Source organism: Mustelus asterias, chromosome 7 (assembly GCF_964213995.1).
Source record: "Mustelus asterias chromosome 7, sMusAst1.hap1.1, whole genome shotgun sequence".
Taxonomy (NCBI): Eukaryota; Metazoa; Chordata; class Chondrichthyes; order Carcharhiniformes; family Triakidae; genus Mustelus; species Mustelus asterias.
Genome location: NC_135807.1, coordinates 127,422,840 through 127,444,488, shown reverse-complemented (window position 1 = coordinate 127,444,488; position 21,649 = coordinate 127,422,840). Strand labels below are relative to the sequence as shown.

General features: G+C 39.8%; 1 protein-coding gene across 2 annotated transcripts in view; it reads left to right on the top strand.

The window, feature by feature from the left end:
* nsmce2 (NSE2 SUMO ligase component of SMC5/6 complex) overlaps positions 1-21,649 on the top strand; it is a 167,395-nt gene that overhangs the window by 57,848 nt on the left and 87,898 nt on the right. For both annotated transcript variants that reach the window (XM_078216814.1, XM_078216815.1), the window contains exon 4: positions 6,021-6,174. In XM_078216814.1, coding sequence (XP_078072940.1) covers positions 6,021-6,174 — 154 coding nt within the window. The remainder of the gene's footprint in view (positions 1-6,020; positions 6,175-21,649) is intronic.

The window sequence follows — 21,649 nt, the reverse complement described above, 5'->3', positions numbered from 1 at the left end:
TGTGCTCAGGATCTTGTATGTTTTGATCAAGTTGCCTCTTACTCTTCTAAACTCCTTGCAGAAACAACCCTAGCCTGTCTAGCCTTTCCACATAAGAGAACCCGCCCATTCCAGGTATTGATCTAGTAAACCTTCTCTGAACTGTTTCCATCTTTCCTTAAGAAGACCAATACTGTACACAGTACTTCAGATGTGGTCACACCAATGCCCTGTATAACTGAAGCACAACTTCCCTACTCTTGTATTCACTTCCCCTTGCAATAAATGATATTTTATTAGCTTTGCTGATTACATGCTGCACCTGTGTACCAACCGTTTATGATTCATGCACTAGGACACCCAGATCCATCTGCTAGATGTAAACGGCAGAGGCGAGTTTTATTCTCTGTTCCCTTTTCATTATCCCTTAGTTAATCAAAGTAATATTCCAAGTTTACCATCTCCATTCCCTTAACCACATTTTAACTGGCTTTAAGATCACCTCACCGATGCTCCCGTTCCATGCTGGAAAGCTCACATTTCCAAATCATTTCCTGATATTGCTTATCTTTGACGTTAGATTTCAGCCTTGTGGCTTTTGTTTGCACAGTCTAGTGTTTCCCTTGTGTCTTAGCAACCAAAGCTAAAAGCAGTATTCCATGTGTGGTTTGAGCAGAGCACGATCTAGTTGCTTTTGATTTATTCTGTCCTGTATTCTATTGCATTGCTGACAAAAGTTTGATGATTACTGCTGTGCAATGATTTTATTTTTTTTGGAACCTCTTGCTTCGGACCTTAGAACTTTCAATGATTGCACAAAAAACATTGGACAACAAAAAAAGAATTTGGAAGGCATTTTGAGGAATTTCTGGAAACCTGACGGCTAGATTTTGCAATCGGGTTTTTCATTTACTGAACAAAAGCAGCTATTGTGTGTGAACCTTTAATACTGAGAAGATCTAGCAGAGCACCACCTTCTGGAGCAACAAGTAGTTTAGTTATTCATAATTAGTTTCTAATAAAACATGCGCCCGTGTACCAAAGTTATTATGTTATTCAGATTTTGTTGATCTGTGTTCAAGTAAATCAGAGAGTGTCAGTTGATTTTTTTTTTTGGATTGGTATTGTACATAATGCCAGTGTCAATGTTGCATGGGTAATGGGCACTTGAATCTTTCAGCCACCTCTGTTTGTGGTCAGACTGAACACTCAGATGTTTATAACTGGACTGTAGCAAAGCCTTGTGGTTGAAACCCTAATTCTGTTCTCTGTAATCCCTACACATTTTAGTTGCATTCCCAAACAATACCACAGAAGATCTAAATATGGGTTCTGAGGCTTCCAAGCTTTAGCTTGGCATGCACGTGAAACTTTGAAGCCAAAGGTTTTGTTTAGGAAGTAATTCTAAACTGCTCATAAGGGGAATAGTTACAACACGTTAGTACTGTTAAGATCCTAGACCAGACCCACAAGTTCTTGGTGTGATCCCATTATGACTAATAACTTTTCATTAAAGTGGACAAAGTTTGAGATTCAACACACTTAAGAGAATAAAACCACAAGATTTCACAAATTTTGAACAAAGAAAAATAAACTTTACTGCTCAAGGTCAGAAAAATAAAAGTTTACAATGTCAATCTTCTACATTAACATTGAGTTAATATGGGGTACATGTAAATTAACAGGCAAATTGTGATACAATACACCACATTGCACAATAGATGACAGATTCAGCCAAGACAAATTCCACGGATTTCCTAACAACTGCCCCCTCCAGATGCCAGTAAACACTTATGTCAGCCAATCTCATTGAGATCCTGTCTCTCACTCTCTCAAGAGATTCTAGTCTTCCTCTTCCACGTTTCACCCACAGTGTTTGTAATTAGTTTGTTCCTTTTGCAGATGCAAATCTACATCAGTCCTGGGGTAGAGAGCTATTGCAGTACGTCTGGAAGCAAATAGCTATGGTGGATGAAGTGGCTATGCTTGAATGTGCAAATCAAAGTCCTCAGGATGTGCCAGGCAGAAGTTTGGTACTCATTCTCTTCATTGTGGTCAGGTAGTTTACTGCTAAAGAATACTCAGACTCCTGTTTTACCAAAGTAAGAGTGGAGGTTGTGCAATAGGTAAAGAAGTGGAAGAGAGGTAGCCTTAGAACACAGGAAGCAAAGAGAGAGGTTTGGGTACCAGCCTTTGATGGTTAGTGATGGGAGAAGCAGTTTGGGCAGTAATCTTGGATAGGCTGACTGTTAAGAAGTGCATTTGAGGGAGAAAAGAATTGAGAGAGAGAATGGAAAGAGCACGGTGGCACAGCGGTTGTCTGTGTGGAGTTTGCACGTTCTCCCCATGTCTGCGAGTGTTTCCTCCGAGTGCTCCAGTTTCTTCCCACAATCCAAAGATGTGCGGGTTAGGTTGATTGGCCAGGCTAAATTGCCCTTTCGTGTCCCAACATGTGTAGGTTAGGGGGATTAGCAGGATAAATATGCGGGAATAGGGGCTGGGTGGGACTGTTGTCAGTGCAGGCTCGATGGGCCGAATGGCCTCCTTCTGAACTGTAGGGATTCTATATGAGCAAGAAAATATAGCAAAGAGGTCAAGAGACTCCAGATCATTATTTTAACATAATTTCTAGTTGGCCATGTTCTGATGTTTTATCAGTCAGTGCAGGCAGCTGTCAGTTCTGAGGTGCCTTTTATATTGATATGGGTTTGGGTAGATCCTGACAGAGAGCTTAAATTGGCACCATTTTTGAAACTGTGTGAGTATTGCCCACAAATACTGTGTTCCGGTTACCTAAATTTTCACAGTTCTGTGATACCCCCTTCTCTCTCCTCCTCATCCAGTATTCCACTATCCATCAGTGTCCTCTTCCTGCCTCCCCTCCATTCTCTCCCTGCCCTGCCCACCATTTTCTATTGTTTGGTAGAGTGGTAGAATTATGGGTTAAGTGTAGTTATGAGTATATTTGTATTTTTGTTCTAGAATAGATTTTTTTATGCTTGTGTTCTAAATATTATTCTTAATGGTTTATACTGAACCAAAACAAATTAATTGGGATGGCCATCATTTTAAGGGCTTAGATGGAGTAGAGTTCTTAAAATGTATACAGGAAAACTTCTTGGGTCAATATGTAAAGCATCCAACAAGGGATGGCGCGGTGCTGGACCTAATTCTGGGGACTGAAGCCAGAATGGTAGTTGATGTGTTGGTGGGGGAGCATTTTGGTGCTAGCGACTATAACATGGTTCAATTCAAATTTGTTATGGACAAAGAAATAGACAAGTTGCAGAAAAAGGTTTTAAATTGGGGGAGAATAGATTTAACAAAATAATGCAGGATCCGGCCAAGGTAGACTGGAACAAGTTACTTGTGGGGAAATCTACAGAGGGGTTGGGAGGAGGGGGGAAGGATGGGAAGGGTGGCGTTCAAAGATGAAATGGGGAGATACAGGCCCAACATGTTTCCTCTAGGGCAATAGGAAGGTGTAACAAATCCAGAGAACCATGGATGACCAGAGACATTCAGGATACAATGAGAAGGAAAAGAGAGGCTTTTAACAAGTATAAAAGAAGTAAGTCTGCGGAGGCATTAGTGGAGTACAGAAAGTGCAAGATGGAGCTTAAGAAATCAATTAGGAGAACAAAGAGGGGATATGAGCAAGCCTTGGCTGGTAAAAGTAGGGAAAATCCTAAGATATTCTTGAAGTATACCAATGGGAGGAGTATAATAGTGAAAGAATAGGGCCCATTAAAGACAAAGGGGAAAATCTGTGGGTGGAGGCAGAGGACATTGGTAGGGTGTTAAATTAATATTTCACATCTGTCTTCACCCACGAAAATGAGGAGGTAGCTATGGAACTCGGGGAGAGAGACTGTGAGGCCCTAGAGCAAATTGTCATAGGGATTGACAGGTATTGGCAGGCTTAAAGTGAACAAATCTCCAGGTCCGGATGAATTGTGTCCCAGGCTGTTGTGGGAGGTGAGAGAGGAAATTGCAAGGGCCCTGATGGAAATTTTTATTACCTTCCTGGCCACCGGGGAGGTGCTAGAGGACTGGAGAACAGCTAATGTGGTCCCACTATTTAAGAAAGGTTGTAGAGACAAGCCGGGGAACGATAGACCAGTGAGTCTCACGTCTGTGGTTGGGGAAACTACTGGAGAAGATTCTGAAGGAGAGAATCTACCTCCATTTGGAGAGGCAAGGTTTGATCAGGGATAGTCAGCATGGTTTTGTCAGAGGGAGGTAATGCCTAACAAATTTGATTGAATTTTTTGAGCATGTAACCAAGTGTGTAGATGACGGTAGTGCGGTTGATATAGTTTACATGGATTTCAGCAAAGCCTTTGACAAAGTCCCACGTGGGAGACTTATTAAGAAGGCAAATGCACATGGGATACAGAGTGATCTGATGAGGTGGATGCATAATTGGCTTCACGGTAGGAGACAGGGCGATGACAGATGGCTGCTTCAGTGACTGGAGGCCAGTGACCAGTGGCACACCACAAGGATCTGTGCTGGGCCCCCTATTGTGCGCCATTTATATAAATGACATAGATGACTATGTGGGGGGTAGGATCAGTAAGTTTGCTGATGACACATAGATTGACCGGGTGATTAGCAGTGAGGTTGAGCGTCTTGGGATACAGGAAGATATAGACGAGATGGGCGGATAAGTGGCAGATGAAATTTTATCCTATAAAGTTTGAAAGGAGTAATTTGACAAGAACGTGTACTATGAAAGGTCTGACACTGGGAAGTTCCGAAGAACAAAGGGACCTTGGCGTGTTTGTCCGTAGATTTCTGAAGGCGGAAAGGCAGGTTAACAGGGTGGTGAAAAAGGCATATGGCACACTCGCCTTTACTAATCGGGGTATAGATTACAAAAGCAGAGAAGTCATGATGGAGTTGTAAAGAACATTGGTGAGGACACAGCTGGAATACTGTGTGCAGTTCTGGTCGACACATTATAGGAAGGATGTGATCGCACTGGAAGGGCTGCAGAGGAGGTTCACCAGAATGTTGCCTGGGATGGAACATTTAAATTATAAAGAGAGGTTGGATAGGCTTGGGTTGTTTTCTCTGGAGCAGAGAAGACTGAGGGGTGACCTAATTGAGGTGTTCAAGATTATGGGGAGCATGGACAGGATGGATAGGGAGCAGCTGTTCCTCTTAGTTGCGGGGTCAGTTACGAGAGGACACAAGTTAAAAGTGAGGGGTGGGAGGTTTAGGAAATTAGAGGGATTTGAAGAAAAGTTTTTTTACCCAGAGGGTGGTGAAAGTCTGGAATGCACTGCCTGGGAGGGTGGTGGAGGCGGGATGCCTCATGTCCTTTAAAAAGTACCTGGATGAGTACTTGGCACACCATAACACTCAAGGCTATGGGCCAAGTGCTCACAAGTGGGATTAGGTGGGCAGGTCAGGACCTTTCATGCGTAGGTGCAGACTCGATGGGCCAAAGGGCCTCTTTGTCACTGTAGTATTCTGTGAAATTGAGTTTGGGAAGAAGGATTTTGCTTCGAGATCAGTGAATAATTGAAGTATGAAGGAAATATAAAATAACCAGTCAACAATTCTTCAGATTTATGGTAAATTGAATTTCATTTTAATTTCCAGTTTTATTACCACAGGATTCAAAAATTTACGACATTTGGAAATTGCAGTCTGTTAGTTAAATTCTGTTTTTATTGCCTGAAATGATAGGATATGGAGGAATTTGTACCAGAGTTTTATGGATTGCATTTTATAATTGCATCTAATTACTATAAAGATGACAAACCAGTGACCTTGCCAAACCTTGAAAAACTGAGACCTAAGAAGTTGACTGATGAGGAAGAAATTGACTGATTGCTTGTTGGTCATGGTAGACGCAGGAAAATTTATCAGTGATATATTGACGGCAGAATACAACAATGCCAGAATTCTGGCCTATAGTGTGTGAGTGCTGATTATATGCAGATAATTATTAAAGGAGATTAAATTCATATGACTACGTGTAAAAACTACCTTACTCATTATTATTGAATACATTTTCTCTTTCCTAGATAAACCAAGAGCGACCAGAACGTATGCCTGACTTGAAAGCACTAGTAGATAAAAGGTTTAATGAGCTGAAAAGCCTGAACAAAGATGAAGATCTAATCAAAAATGATAAATATATACACTTTAAAGGTCAACTGAAGGAGATGAAAAAGCAAGGTAAGTGTTTTTGTATTTAAAACATCCGTATCATTGTTTGCAATTTATAATCTCATGTTGGAAATCTAACATTATGTTACACTTGTTAAAGGAGTTACATACCATTAATAAAAATGTAAAACATGAACACATAGCAGTTCAGTAAGCATTGGAACATAAAAATTGCTGAATTAGAAGACCACAGTCCATCTAGTTAGCTTTCCATCATCTGGACATTTTTGTTTCCATCTGTCATTCGTATGCCGTATTGCAAGTTAATGACTATCTAACATTGATCTACGCTAATTCACTTGGATTGTTTGTAACGACAAAAAAAGTAATTGTTTTCCGCACTCATGATAGCTCTCAATTTTTCTTTTCTCTCCCTGAACTTTCCAGCCTGGGTGTTAGGCATACTCTGCCCAAGCTGTTAACCATTCCAGTGCTCTCCAGTGCTGGGGCTGGAGCTATGTTTCACACACTCGAGCCCATATCAAATATTTTAACATTTCTTCCATTAATTTAGTGCCTGCTCTGAGTACTTCAGCCCATTTTTCAATTCCTTGGCATTCTCTGAAAGCCACAAAACACCCCCATTCGGTGTCACGATGATGCCAAAGGAGATCACCATTGTTTTTATGCATATTCATATTAAAAGTCTCATTTTAACCTTTGGTTGGACTATTGATGGTCCATAATAAGCCTAATTAGATGGAAAATTGGGTAAGAGGCAGAGAGAAGAGTCACTTGAAGCAGGATGGTCAGAGGATAGATCTTCCAGTGACTAAGGTAATCCTGATTAAAGTTGCAAACACGGCAGCTTTTCGAATGGAAAATTAAAACAAGATCCAAAAACTGATTTAACAACAAGAAAAAATGTTAATGGAAAGCAATTTGGCAGCTGATAATTTTTTAAATCCCTCATTTGGACGTTGTACCATGTGGCACTTTTAATGTGGCATTTGCAACTTAATTTGTAATGATACAAGCTTTCGTTTATGTTTTGAAAATTTGGATAACTTTCCTTAAGTGAGGGATAGAAGATAAGATGATTTACTCTTTTTTAAAATCCCCCCCAAAATTTTAAAGAATGAGGTTACACGCTTCTAAAAGTTAATTTTCAATGTGAGAAACATTGTTTAGTAGTAAATCATACTGTTAAAATGGTGCATGCATTAGAGTGAACAAACTCTAATTTTCTCTAGCAAGTTTAGTCAATATGAGGAAAGAAATATGGGAAGTTCACTTTGGTGTACATGAATGGTGAATCTCTTAGTGAGATAGCTTCTGAAGGTGCAGGACATCTCAGACAGATATGTTCAACTCATGCAAATCAACAGAAAGAATGTGGAAATATTAATGCATTATGCCATGCTCATTACCCGTACTGCAAATAATCTGCCTTTGCAAATACTACAAAAAAGATGTTTGTAGATTAACAAGGCATTGAAATCTTCCCAATGTGGTTCTGTTGATGCGCATTGTTAGCATAGATGCTTTACTCTGTATGATGTTGCACTGTGTCACTCAGGGACGTTTGTAACTGATTGGAACAAAAATTTAATCAATTGAGATGCTATAATTAACTGAGTGGCATTGCATACAATAGTAGAGTACTCTATCTTCTCTGAACAGTTTCTGTAAGATGTTCTCTGTTGCAAACTGCAGCATATGTGTATTGTTTTAATTGTGAGCCATTTTTGTTCCATTGCATTGCATAAAGGGTTGAATGTGTTGCTTTGCCTTATATTGGTGAATTATTTCCTGAACATTGCACCAACAAATCCAAGATTGGTGATTGTGGAGGGAACAAAGAACAGTACAGCACAAGAACAGGCCCTTCAACCCACCAAATCTGTGCCGACACAGATGCCTCTCTAATCTAATACTTTATTGTCTCTATGTGGCCCATATCCCTCTTTCCCTGCCTATTCATGTATCTATCCAAATGCCTCTTAAATGTTTTCATAGAATCTGTTTCCACCACCTCCTCTGGCAACATGTTCCAGGCATTCACCACCCTCTGTGTGAAAAACATGCCCATTACATCTCTTTTAAACTTTCCCCTCTCACTTTCAATCTATGCCCCTAAGTAATTGACCCTTCGATCCTGGGAAAAAGACTCTGACTATCCATTCTATTGAACTCTGTCAGAATCTTGTAAACTTCTATCAGAACTCCCTCATCCTCCCAACGCTCCAATGAAAACAATCCAACTTTGTTCAACCTTTCTTCATAGCCCATGTTCTCCAAACCAGGCAACATTCTGGTAAATCTCTTCTGCACCCTTTCCAATGCATCAACATCCTTCCGTTAGTGTGGCGACCAGAATTGTACACAATACTCCAAATGTGGCCTAACCAAAGTCTTGTATAGCTGCAACATAATTTTCCAATTCCTATACTCAGCGCCCTGACTGATGAAAGCCAGTGTGCCATATGCTTTTTTGACCACATTGTCCACCTGAGTTGCCACCTTCAGGGAACTGTGGATCTGCACGCCTAGATTTCTCTGTATGCTAATATTTCTAAAGGCTCTACCATTTACTTTCCTTCTGCAGTAGCCCTTCCAAATCACATCACCTTACATTTGTCCTGGTTAAATTCCATCTGCCGTCTTTCAGTCCAGGTCTCCAGCTGATGCCAATCAAAAGAAGATAATAGAAATCCCACCCACCCACCCAACAAACCTACCAATAAAGCTTGGTATCAATAATGTCCCCCTTGAAAATAGTACAAGTAAATCACTTCTATCTGGAAGAAGTGTTTGTGGTCCTGGATGGTAGGAAGGGAGGAGGCGAAAGAGCAGGTGTTGCAACTTCTGCACTTCTATGGGAAGGTACTGTTGGAAGCTGAGGGACTGGTGGGAGTAGTTGATGAATGGACCAGAGTGTCGTGGAAGGAACGGTCCCTTCAGATTGTTGAAAGAGGAGTTGAGGAGAAAATGTGTCTGGTGGCAGCATCTCACTGAAGGTGACAGTATCTCACTGAAGGTGGCAGAATTTGCATAGGATGATCTTGAATGTGAAGGCTGATGGGTTGGAAGGTGCGAACAAGGGGAACCCTACTGTGGTCCTTGGAAGAAGGGAACGTGATGAGAATTGAATTATTGGAAATGGGTTGGACACAGGGACCTCTGGTACCCCAAAGTAACCACTGTGTGGGGGTCAGGGAGATCCACATTTGAGGAAATGGATAGATATATTGGAAGCATTGGTACGGAAGGTGACACCGAACAGATGCAACATGGAGAAAGATTCTGAACATTGTGGAATTCAGATACTCACTTTCTCAGGATTCAACTTCATGACTCAATTCTTTCAGCTTCCTTCGAATTTCTTTGATAGATTGTAATTGGAGAAAAGTAGAAAATAGCAAATCTGGAAGGAAAGAGCATGTATTTAAATGTTGAAGAAGTGGACATATTTGGGTCAGCAAGCTTAACACTGGTGGGTTAAGCTTGTTGACCCAAATATGACAGAAGACAGAAAAGTTTTATTTTAAGCAAAGGTTATTAATGATGCTGACATCTATGATGCAGTGTCTAGGTTTCAGTGATTTTGGTGAGCATGTTTGGTTTATTTTAGTTAATGCAGGCTATTAATTTATAGTAGTGGAATTTTCAGTTTAAATAACTTTTCCCTAACATTTTGAGCATTTGTCTTCTTTGAACTAATATAATTCATGAACTTTACTTGAAAGGAACAAAATGTTAAATTCTTTTTAATTCATGGTTTCAGTGGGCAGACGATCAAAGCATCTCAGAAACAGCAGATTTAGTTTGCAATTTCATTCTCACAGTGCGTTCCACTAGTTGGTTTATAATTTCAAAGTGCAGGAGACCAAAGGCTCAATATTTTCTTTTAATATCATTTATAATTTTTTCTCTTCCTGTGAAGTTCTCAAGGACATGTTGTAACCAATGAATGCCCCTTTTGAAGTAATTGCCTTTGGTGTTTCTTTGATTGTGAATGTTCCTGAAGAGAGTTTATATTTGGGGGAATTTTGGAGGCAAAAGCAGCATGTGTTATGTGTGACCTCTTTTATGTAGGCAACTGCAGTTCTCGTGTGAAGCATATCCATATAAACATTGGTAATCATTATTCAATAAGGATTCTCCATAACACTGACTTTGAAACCCTGTTGTTAAGTATCTTGTAAGGTCACTGTACTACAGAATGGTTTGTTGCTGTCTTAATGCTTAAACCATAAGAAAATAGACTACAAGTTTCTTCTTACGAACATACCCGGCCTCTGGAGCCTGCTCCACTATTCAGTAAGATAATGGCTCATCTGATTGTAACATCCGCACATTCCTGCCTACCTCTGATATCCTTTCACCTTCTTGTTAATCAAGTATCTAGCTCTGCCTTAAAAAATATTCAAAGCTCTGCTTCCACTTGCTTTTGAGGAAGAAAGTTCCAGAAACTCATGACCCTCAGAGAAAAGAATTCTCATCTTTGTCTCAAATGATTGTTCCCATATTTTTAAACAGTGACTCCTACCTCTAGATTCTCCAACTGGAGGAAACATCTTCTCCATATCCACCCTGTCAATACCCCTCAGGATGTTAAAGGTTTTGATCTAGTTGTCTCTTACTCTTCTAAACTCTAGTGGATACAAACCTAACCTCTCCAACCTTTCCTCAGAAAACAACTTGCCCATTCCTGGTGTTAGTCGAGTAAACCTTCTCTGAACTGCTTCTACATCTTTCCTTAAATAAGGAGACTGATACTGTACACACTATTCCAGATGTGGTCTTACTAATATCCTGAACAATTGAAGCATAACCTCCCTAATTTTATAATCAATTTTCCTCACATTAAACGATAACATTCTATTAGCTTTTCTACTTGCTGTACTTGTATACTAGCTTTTTGTGATTCATGCACTGGGACACTCAGATTCTTCTGCACCTCAGAGCTCTGCAATCTCTCACCATTTAGATAATAAGGTTCATTTTTATTCTTCCTATCAAAATGGAGAATTTCACATTTGCCCACACTATGTTCCATTCGTCAGATTTTTGCATACTCGCTTAACCTATTTATGTCCCTTTTGTAGCCTCCTTACATCCTCTTCACAATGTACTTACTTTCTGTGTGTTGTCAGAAAATCTAGCAACCATACTTTCAGTCCCTTCATCCAAGTCATTTGTATAAAATATAAAATTCTTGTACTAATATAGCTTTCTATCACAGATTGTACTACATGCCACCTCTTTGCAAAGCTTTCTTTCAGCATGATATTGGTTTCCAATAAAATGCAGGTGGAATCTAGCTGTGCTTTTCTCCACATCCTTGATTACACGAACACCACTGAGAGTTTTCTAACTTGAGGTTTATAAGTCATCCTGTTCAGCTCCCATCAAAAAAAACCATGACCCATCTTCCAAATCCATCCCTGTCCAAGGATGTTTTCTCAGGTTAAACCTGATGATGGGCAGATGTACATTCTGTGATTGAACTCTTGTGGTTCAAACCCTGTATTTATTCTGTGACCTAGACAACGTTTTTCTACTTTATCAATATTGTCTAGCTTTGATTTTACCTAGCCGTCATTGTTGGTGAAATTCTCATCCATGTCTTTGTCATCTTTTGCCCTCTAAAGCTCCTGCCCGTAGAAATTTCAATTTGTTCAAAGAAATGCCAGTTGTAACTGACCCAGTGCCAAATCCGGTTCAGGTAGAAGCAACTTGACATTGTACGGTGTCCTCTAATGCCCCAAGGTGCATTGTAGAAGAGAGGGAAAAAAAATACACCGAACAATTTGTAAAACATTGAAGGATGTTCAAAGTGATAGAGTGCTAATCAAGCAGGCTACTTTATCTTATAAAATCTACCAAAATATTATAAATATACTAAAAACCATAAATCTGGGTGTCAAAAGGCAAAGTTGCTCCGTTCATGATGTGAAATAAACTTGCTTAACATTTCATTCCATGCTTCCTCCATCTATCTGCATGCTTCGAATAGATACATACAAAAGGCATAGCTATCCGATTCTGGTCACAAGAGGTTGCTATTGTTACACTTGGGCCCTACTATTATCCAAGCATATGTAAGGCTGTCACAAAAGCAAGACACTCATTATTTATGGGGGCGGCACGGTAGCACAGTGGTTAGCACTGCTGCTTCACAGCTCCAGGGACCTGGGTTCGATTCCCGGCTTGGGTCACTGTCTGTGTGGAGTTTGCACATTCTCCTCGTGTCTGCGTGGGTTTCCTCCGGGTGCTCCGGTTTCCTCCCACTGTCCAAAGATGTGCGGGTTAGGTTGATTGCCCATGCTAAAATTGCCCCTTAGTGTCCTGAGATGCGTAGGTTAGAGGGATTAGCGGGTAAATATGTAGGGATATGGGGGTAGGGCCTAGGTGGGATTGTGGTCAGTGCAGACTCGATGGGCCAAATGGCCTCTTTCTGCACTGTAGGGTTTCTATGATTCTATTTAAGAAGAATGTAGGATGCCACAGATCCCAAAAATGATGTCTAAGACTGACCTGAATTAAAAGCAACATGGAATGGACTTTTGAGATATTAGTGGTCAATAAAGAAGACCTTGAAATTATTTAAGAGACACTGGGCTTTTCCAGAATTGGATATAAACTGTCTTTGGATGGATGGACTGAATTATCTGCACTACCTGGAAGAGCAAAGACAGCAGATGCTTGAGAACACCATGACCGAAAGTTTCCTTCAGATCGCACACCATGGAACTATATCGCTGTCCTTCATTTGTGCTGGGTCAAAATCCTGAAACCGCCCTCAACAGTACTTTAGGAACACATACACCACATGGATTGCAGTGGTTCAAGAAGACGGCTCATCACCTGCTTCTTGAGGGCAATTAGAGTTTGGTAACAAATGCTGATCTTGCTAGCAGTGCCCATGAGGAAATTAAAAAAAACTATCGGTTCTTTATTTTCCTTAACTTTTTTTATTCATTCATCACAGTCGTAAAGCATCTGGCCCTGCTGCATGGCACCTCTGGAAAACAGTGTGATAATTCATAATACGATTTATCCTGATAGCCTGTGCTCAAAAAGTTAACAGCCCAAGAATCTTAGTATTATAAAGAAAAATATTATAAATATACTAAAAACCATAAATCTGGGCACACTTCTGTTGACAAAATCTTACTACTTTTGCTGCTACGAGTAAAACTCCTTTGCTCTAATCAATTCTACTTCTCCTTCCTAAAGTGCCATATTTAGTAATAAATAATATAAAAACAAGATATTACATGAAAACAAATCTAGAGTATATGACTTTAAATTGGGGACTGAATTATTTCAGTGCACTTTGATCCAGTTTAATCAGGAGCTTCGTTAAACCTGTTACATATTTAACATTTTCCAGTCCTGATGGAAAGTTATTGACCTGAAATGTTAACTGTGTTTGTCTTTGCACAGACACTGCCTGGCCTGCTGAATATAAGAACATAAGAACCAGGAGCTGAAGTAGGCAATTTTAGCACCTTGAGCCTGCTCTGCCATTTAAGGGATCATGACTAACCTCATTTTGGCCTCAACTCCACATTCCTGTCCGTTCAGCATAGCCTTTCAAACTCTTACTAATTAAAAATTTGTCTATCTCTCCCTTAAATTTACTCAATGTCCCGGCATCCACCACGCTCTGGGGCAGTGAATTTCAGACTCACGATCCTTTGAGAGAAGTAATATCTCCTCATCTCCATTTTAAATCTGCCACCCTTTATCCTAAAACTATGTCTTCTTGTTCTAGATTGCTCTACAAGAGGAAACCTCCTCTTCTTGTCTACTTTGTCAATCCCCCTTATCATCTTGTATACTTCATTTAGACCTCCTCTCATTCTTCTAAACTCCAGTGAGTATTAGGCCTAAACTGCCTCCTCTGAACCACCTGTGATATAACTACATCCCTCCTCAAGTAAGGGGACCAAAATTGAACACACTATTCTAAGTGTGGTCTCGCTAATGCTTTGTACAACAGCAGCAATACTTTAATATTTTATTCCTTTAGCAATAAGTGCCAAGATTCCATTTGCCTTCCTTATTATCTGCTGTACCTGCATGCTCGTTTTCTGCGATTCATGCAGGAGAACGCCCAGATCCCTCTGCACCTAAGCATCCTGAAGTTCCTTTCCATTTAAATAACAATTTGCCTTTGTATTTTTCCTACCAAAATGGATAACCTCACACTTATCCACATTAAACTCCATCTGCCAATTTTTGTCCCATTCTCTTAACCTATGCATATCCATTTGTAAATTTCTTATTTCACTATAACAGCTTTCCAGCAATTTCTCTCATTTTAGATTTTCACCAGCCACAGTATTTTTGTTTCCATATTATTTTTAGATTTGCTTTGTTTCTTTATCTCCTTCCGTTATGTGGAAAGGCTTTGACCTACACTTGGTATTCAATTGACACTTGCAGTCCAAATTTTTGGATATCCTTTTTCTTTCTTTCCGCTGCTTTCCTAAGATTAGAGTTTTGTGACTTTCTTTTCCATAAAAAAGTGTAGTTCACACAGTATCAATATAAACTATATTCTTTCCACTTAGAAAGGAAACTAGAACTAGAGAGCACAGCCTCAAAATAAAGGGGGGTCAGTTTAGGACAGAATTGAGGAGGAACTTCTTCTCTCAGAGGGTGGTGAATCTCTGGAATTCTCTGCCCACTGAAGTGGTGGAGGCTACCTTGTTGAATATGTTTAAATCACGGATAGATGGATTCCTGATCGGTAAGGGAATTAGGGGTTATAGGGATCAGGCGGGTAAGTGGAACTGATCCACTTCAGATCAGCCATGATCTTATTGAATGGCGGGGCAGGCTCGAGGGGCTAGATGGCCTACTCCTGCTCCTATTTCTTATGTTCTCATAAACACTAGATAGCGTAATGCATCAATTTATGAAGTTCATTTGAGAATTCTAGTGTTAGGAATGTTGACTGACACGAATACAAGGGGCTGAATGGCCTCCTTTGTTGTAAATTTTATATGATTCTATGAATGCAGTATTGCTTTCCCAACAAGACTGTTTCTTCAGAATAATATAAATTGTATTGTAGTGTCCTGTGAACCTAGTTATTTTCCCTCTTTATCATGAACCAGCAGTTCAGTATGTTGAATATTTGTTCTAATAAATTGGCCATTAATTAAGTAGACTTAAAGCAATAAATATTTGATAGTCTTGACATGCAGCACATGGAGCTGATTGTGGCATCACTAACTCTTCAAGGGCAGCATGTGTGCATTCAGTGCATGTTGGGTACCCAGCTCTGGCACCATGCACCAGGGCAGCAGTGTCACCTTCATATTTCTTGTTCAAAAGTACCTCCTTCCAACACAATTGTCAAAATCTGTTCTACATTTTACTTGCATTGTGCCAACAGCAGTGTTGACCTGTTGGGTTCTCAATGACATGGAAACGTAAAACCTGTACCTCTGGCTATTAGTTGCTTGTGTACCTTGGAGTGGTTTGATATATTTTTCAGCGAGGTGATAGTTTTGGTAGCCATTAACCATGAGTTGCTCTGGCATCTGTCGACTGCTGAGCAAGAATGTTGCACTAAGTAAAACAGGCTCGGTTGCAGGGGTTTAATGTAAACAGCCTGCTTAAACTTTAGAAAGTGTAATAGAAACCACTGTTTTCACAAATTGCTGAATTTACAGTGAGTTGAATATTAACTTGGATCCCTGGAAGCGGTATAAATGCCAGAAAAAAAAGCAGTGTGACTCAGAATGAGTCATTTGCTTCAAGTGATTCTGAAGTTGTGTGCATTGAATTATTTGGCAGGCATTCTGTTTACCATGCTATAGATTTTTTTCTAGGAACTCCATGATTACATTTAGTTCTTTTAAATCCTTCTTTGTAATAAGATTAGTTAAAAGTGCCCATGTGCATTTAGTCTTTGATTGCAAAGTGAATCATATTCACAACCAGCACAAAATGTAGAGAACAGATTACTCAGTGACAACCATAATGTACTTACGGTTCTGTACTTGGAAGAATGAATTTTGCAGCTCTTTGTTTGTTCCCGGTACATTTCAGTTAGAGTGATTATTGATAGTGGAATTTTCTGATCAAAGGAAGTATAAGTGATAACTTGTTTGGTGATTGGGGCCATTGACCTTTATGTAAGAGTTTGTAACCTTGAATATGAAGGGCACAGAGCCATGTAAATACTGGAGCAAAGAAGATTACATTTTAGATTAGTTGAAATCATTCAGACGTCCAGCTGCAGTGCTTTTTGTTGGGAAACTCAAAAATACTTGTCAGTAACTGTGACAGCTTTTTGCCTTTGGTTACTTTCCTTGTGCATCTCTTTCTCTGGTATTACTTCTGTCCCAGTTGCTCTAACTCTGTTGCTTTCTCCTCTTTCTCTCTCTCTCTCAACCTGTTGGTTGGCTGATGTATCAAAGCAGTTGGTTCAACCTGGCATGGAAAATGGGAGAGAGGAATGAGTGCATGAAAGAGTGCACTAACAGAGGGAAAGCTGGAATGCACCTGTCCTAAGCTTGGAGGACTAAATCCTATATTGGCTTTTATTGATTCATTTCATGTTAGAATTCTACTTGCCCTGATTTATTAAATTTTGTTCATACTGGCTTTTAGTGTTCCTTTAGTTTATTTATTTGTAGGATGTTACTGGCAAGACCAGCATTTATTGCCTGTTGCTAATTGCCCTTGAGAAGGTTGTGGTGAGGAACTTTCTCTTGACCTGCAGTAGTCGATGTGGTGAAGATCCTCCCACAAATCTGTTGGGTAGGGACTTCCACGTTGTTGACACGGTGAGGATGAGGAACAATTACTTATTTAAGTCAAGGTGGTATGTGACATGGAGAGGAATCTGGGGGAGTGGTAATCCCACATGGTTGCTGCCCTTCACTTTCTGGGCAACAGGTTATTATACATGTGTGTAATCAGCCAACAAATTGAAAGAGAGCGAAAGTGACAGAGGTGAAAGAACAACAGAGAAAGTGACACATATGGAAAGTAACCAAAGGCAAAGAGCTGTCACAGTTACTGACTGGTATTTTTGAGTGTTTGACAAAAAGCACTGCAGTGAATAAAATCTAAAATATAATCTCCTTTACTTCAGTATTTACATGGCTCTGGGCTCTGCGCATTCAAGGGTATAAACTCTTATATAAAAGGTCAGTAGCCCCAATCTCCGAACAAGTTATCACTTATACTACCTTCAATCAGAAAATTCATTTTTGATTTGCAAACCATGTTCCACAAACTGTAATCACTGTAACTGAAATGTACTGGGTTGGGAGGTACTGTTGAGGAAGCCTTGATGCACACTGCAGCCACATTGCGCCAATGGTAGAGGGAGTGAAAGGTTATGATGACGGTTGGGGTGCTGATCAAGTAAGTTGCTTTGTCCTGAATGGTGACGGGTTTCCTTTCATGAAACCTATGTTTACAACAGAGTTACACCTTGCTTACTTATTATTGCAATATAATATAGTATTATATTATATTTACATTTAACTCAGTGTCGTGCAATGCTTTGTTTTGTGAACAGATTGAGATGTAAACTAAATTTCAATATTGCATGTACTGAATGGGTAATGTCCTGTGCTTAAATTTCCAGAAGGAATTTGATAAAGTGCCACAACAAAGGTTATTGCAGAAAATAAAAGCTCAGGATATAGGCCCTATACTATCAGGGATAACATATTAACATGGATAGATGATTGGCTGGCTAACAGGAAATAGGGTAGCAATAAATGGATCTTTTTCAGGTTGGCATGATGTAACAAGGGATCATGCTGGAGCCTTAACTTGTACAATTTATATAAATGACTTTGAAGACAGAATGTTTGCCAAATTTGCTGATGACACAAAGATAGGTAGGAAAGTAAGTTGTGAAGAGGACCTATGGATGATCCAAAATGATATAAATAGGTTAAGTGAGTGGGCAAAGATCTGGCAAATGGAGTGTAACATGGGAAAATGTGAAATTGTCCGCTTTGGCAAGAAGGATAAGAAAGAAGCATATTATCTAATTGGTGAGAGGTTGCAGAGCTCTGAGCTGCCAAGAGATGAGTGTCCTAGTGTATGAATCACAAAAGACTAGGATGCAGAGACAGCAAGGAATTCGGAAAACAAATAGAATGTTATAATTAATTGTGAGGGGAATTGAATACAAGAGCCAGGGAGGTCATGCTTATGCACTAGTGAGACCACAGCTGGAATAATGTATACAGTATTGGTCACCTTATTTCACGAAGGATGTAAATGCGTGGGAAGAAGGTTTACCAGAATAATACCTGGAATGGATGGGCTGTTATCTGAGGAAAGATTGGCCAGGTTCAGCTTCTGTCCATTGGGATTCAGAATAGCAAGAGGTGACTTGTTTGCAACATACAGGATCCTGAGGGGTCTTGACAGGGTGAATGTGGAAAGGATGTTTCCTCTTGTGGGAGAATCCAAAACTCAGGGTCACTTTAAAAATAAGGGGTCACCCATTTAAAATGGAGATGAGGCAAAAAAAAGTTGAATGTTGGGAGTCTTTGGAACTCTCCTCCTGAAAAAGTGGTGCAAGCAGAGTCTTTGAGTATTTTTAAGGTAGAGGTGGACCGATTCTTGATCAGCAAGGCAGGGATAGGTTATCAGAAGTAGACAGGATGCAGATTTGTGGTTACTATCAGCTCAGCCATGATCCTATTAAATGGTGGAACAGGCGTGAGGGCTGAATGGCCTACTCCTGCTCCTTGTTTGATTGTATGTCCCACTTTTTAGGGTTTTGTGTCCCACATGCATTTGGAAGGTTGACAGGGATGAAGGTTTGTCTTATGCACTGGTGCTTTTTACAAAATTATATGTTCAAACTTTTTGGGGATTGCATCACAAGCTACAAAAAAAGAGTACCAGAAGTATTAAACATGTTGATTGAAAAGTGTCTCAATCATTGCACAGGACTGATTTATTGGGACTGTTTTCTTATTATAAGCGGTTTAATACCCTGATTAACATTGAATAACATAAGCTATTTGATGTAAATGATTTATAAATGTTTATTTTACTCTACTATATTTGTATTCAAATTTAATATATTTTCACAGATTTAGAAAGGACAGTTGTAACCCCTGGTAGATGCTGTAAATGGGGTTTGTGCACAGGGCCTGAACTATATCTGTGTTGCAGAGAGTTGCCAGCCTGACAATTAGTTGATCAACAGTTTAAAGTTTATTTATTAGTATCATAAGTAGGCTTACATTAACATTGCAATGAAGTTACTGTGAAAATTCCCTAGTCGCCACACTCCGGCGCCTGTTCGGGTACACTGAGGAAGAATTTAGCATGGCCAATGCACCTAACCAGCACGTCTTTCAAAAGGAAATCGGAGCACCTGGAGGAAACACATGCAGGCGCGGGGAGAATGTGCAGACTCCTCACATTCAGTGACCCATGCTGGAAATCGAACCCGGATCCCTGGCACTGTGAGGCAGCAGTGCTAACCACTGTGCCACCATGCTGCCCAATAATAAGCTTGGATACAGTTCCATAGCAGCAGTAGTTCTCCAGGCAGCCATTTGTCATGCATAAGTGTCAGCTGTTTAACCATGGAGAGTTACATAACTGAAATCAACCTGGGATTCAAACCTATTATCTAAACATTTACGGTTTACAACAAAGCCCACTGGATAGTGATTATATAAAATAAAAACAGAAAATACTGGAGTGGAAATATTCAACAGGTTGTTTAGCTAGCATCTGGGGAGAGAGAAACAGAGTTAGTACTTCAGGTTGACACTGTTTCATCAGAACTACTATTGCTATTTTGTACTACTTCCCAAAGTAGGATCAGAAACTATAGAACAGTTCACAAAGTAACTTGGTAGTCTGTTGATCTTTGAACCAAACTCCGCAATGACAAAAGCTATATTGCTGTATCTACATCTACTTTGTTGGTTTGGAGTTGTATTTTGCTCAGTATCACTTCTCTGTTAGTATTTTCAATGTGAACATTACGGATTAACAGTTAATGAAATGGGAAAAAAAATTGGTTGCAAATCTGACTGTATGTTTGTCCTGTGGCTATTCCCCTATTTAAAGATGCATATCCTTCCATGTCTTCAAACTGATTTCCTACTTTGTGAAAAGAATTATTGTGTTGAAACTGGCTTTTCCTGTGGTTGATTTGGAATGGATGCTAATAAACTATCTCTGGTAGACACTCGGAACTGAGTCAGCCCGACATTGGTGATTGCCTGCCGCTATATCTGCCACAAGCCACATTTTTGGAAACTTTTATCATCCTGCTATTGACACTATTTTACATATGAAAAAGCACAATACTGCAGGAATTCTGCAATGAAACAAAAAGTCGGAAATATTTTTGTTTCTCTCTCCAGAGCTACCAGGTTGGCAAACTTTCATCAGAGCTGGAAAATATTAAAGATGTAACAGATCTTAATCAAGTACAGGGAAAGGGAGAAACAAAGGGATAGGACGATCTGGGATAGGGTGGAAAGCTGGAGAGTTGAAATTACAAAAAAATGGTGGTGCAGGATAAAAGATAATGGGAAAAGTAAGGAAACAAAATATTGCTCAATAGCATGTTTGAACGGCAATGGTAGAATCATAACCAAATGCTGCTAGTCACAAAAAAATGGGAACTGTGCTTATGATCTGAAGCTGTTGAATTCTGGAGTTAAACAAGGTGAGAGGTGATCTCATTGAAACATGCAATGTTCTGAAAGAGTTTGACAGGGTGAAGCTTGACTGAGAGGTTGTTTCCCCCGGCTTGGAAATCTGGAGCCCAAGGCACAGTCCCAGGGTGAGGAGTTGATCATTTAGGATTGAGATGATGAGAAAATCTTTAAATCTTGTAAATTTTTAAGGTTCTTTAACCCAGAAGGTTGTAGATGCATCATCGTTGGGTACATTTCAAGGCTGAAAGAGAGAGATTTTTGGTGTCCCAGGGAATTTAAGAAAATGGGAAGAGGCGGGAAAGGGGAGTTGAAATGGAATGTCAGCCATGATTGAATTGAATGGCAGAGCAGACTCAAGGGGCTGTATGGTCTCCCTCTCCTAAATCTTATGTTGTTATGCACTGTTGAAGCTGGAAGACTGAGGTGACAAATTGAATGACTGGTCCATTAATTGTCCCTGTTGTGCATCAAGGTAAACATTGTACCTGGGGACAATAACTCGGAAATGGGCTGACAAATTGAGAAACTTTATGAATGGTAGGTTTCATTTGGTGGGAAAATTAACTTTTAGGAGTTTTTAAAAGCCAGTGTTCATTTTTATCTTTTTATCCCCCTCTTAAAAATATAGTCATAATTCAGAATGTGCTGGTATATATATCTTGCTGTGCTTACCCCAGTCCAACGCCGGCATCTCCACATCATATATAAATGTGAAATGTCCCCTCTTTTGCACAAATTGTTATGAGTTCATATCATCACATGTTTCAAATTTGCGGTGCTTTTAATACAAATTGGTGGAGGCAACCTCTTGGAGGAGTCTCACGCCCCTTGGGGGAGGGAGGAGAACA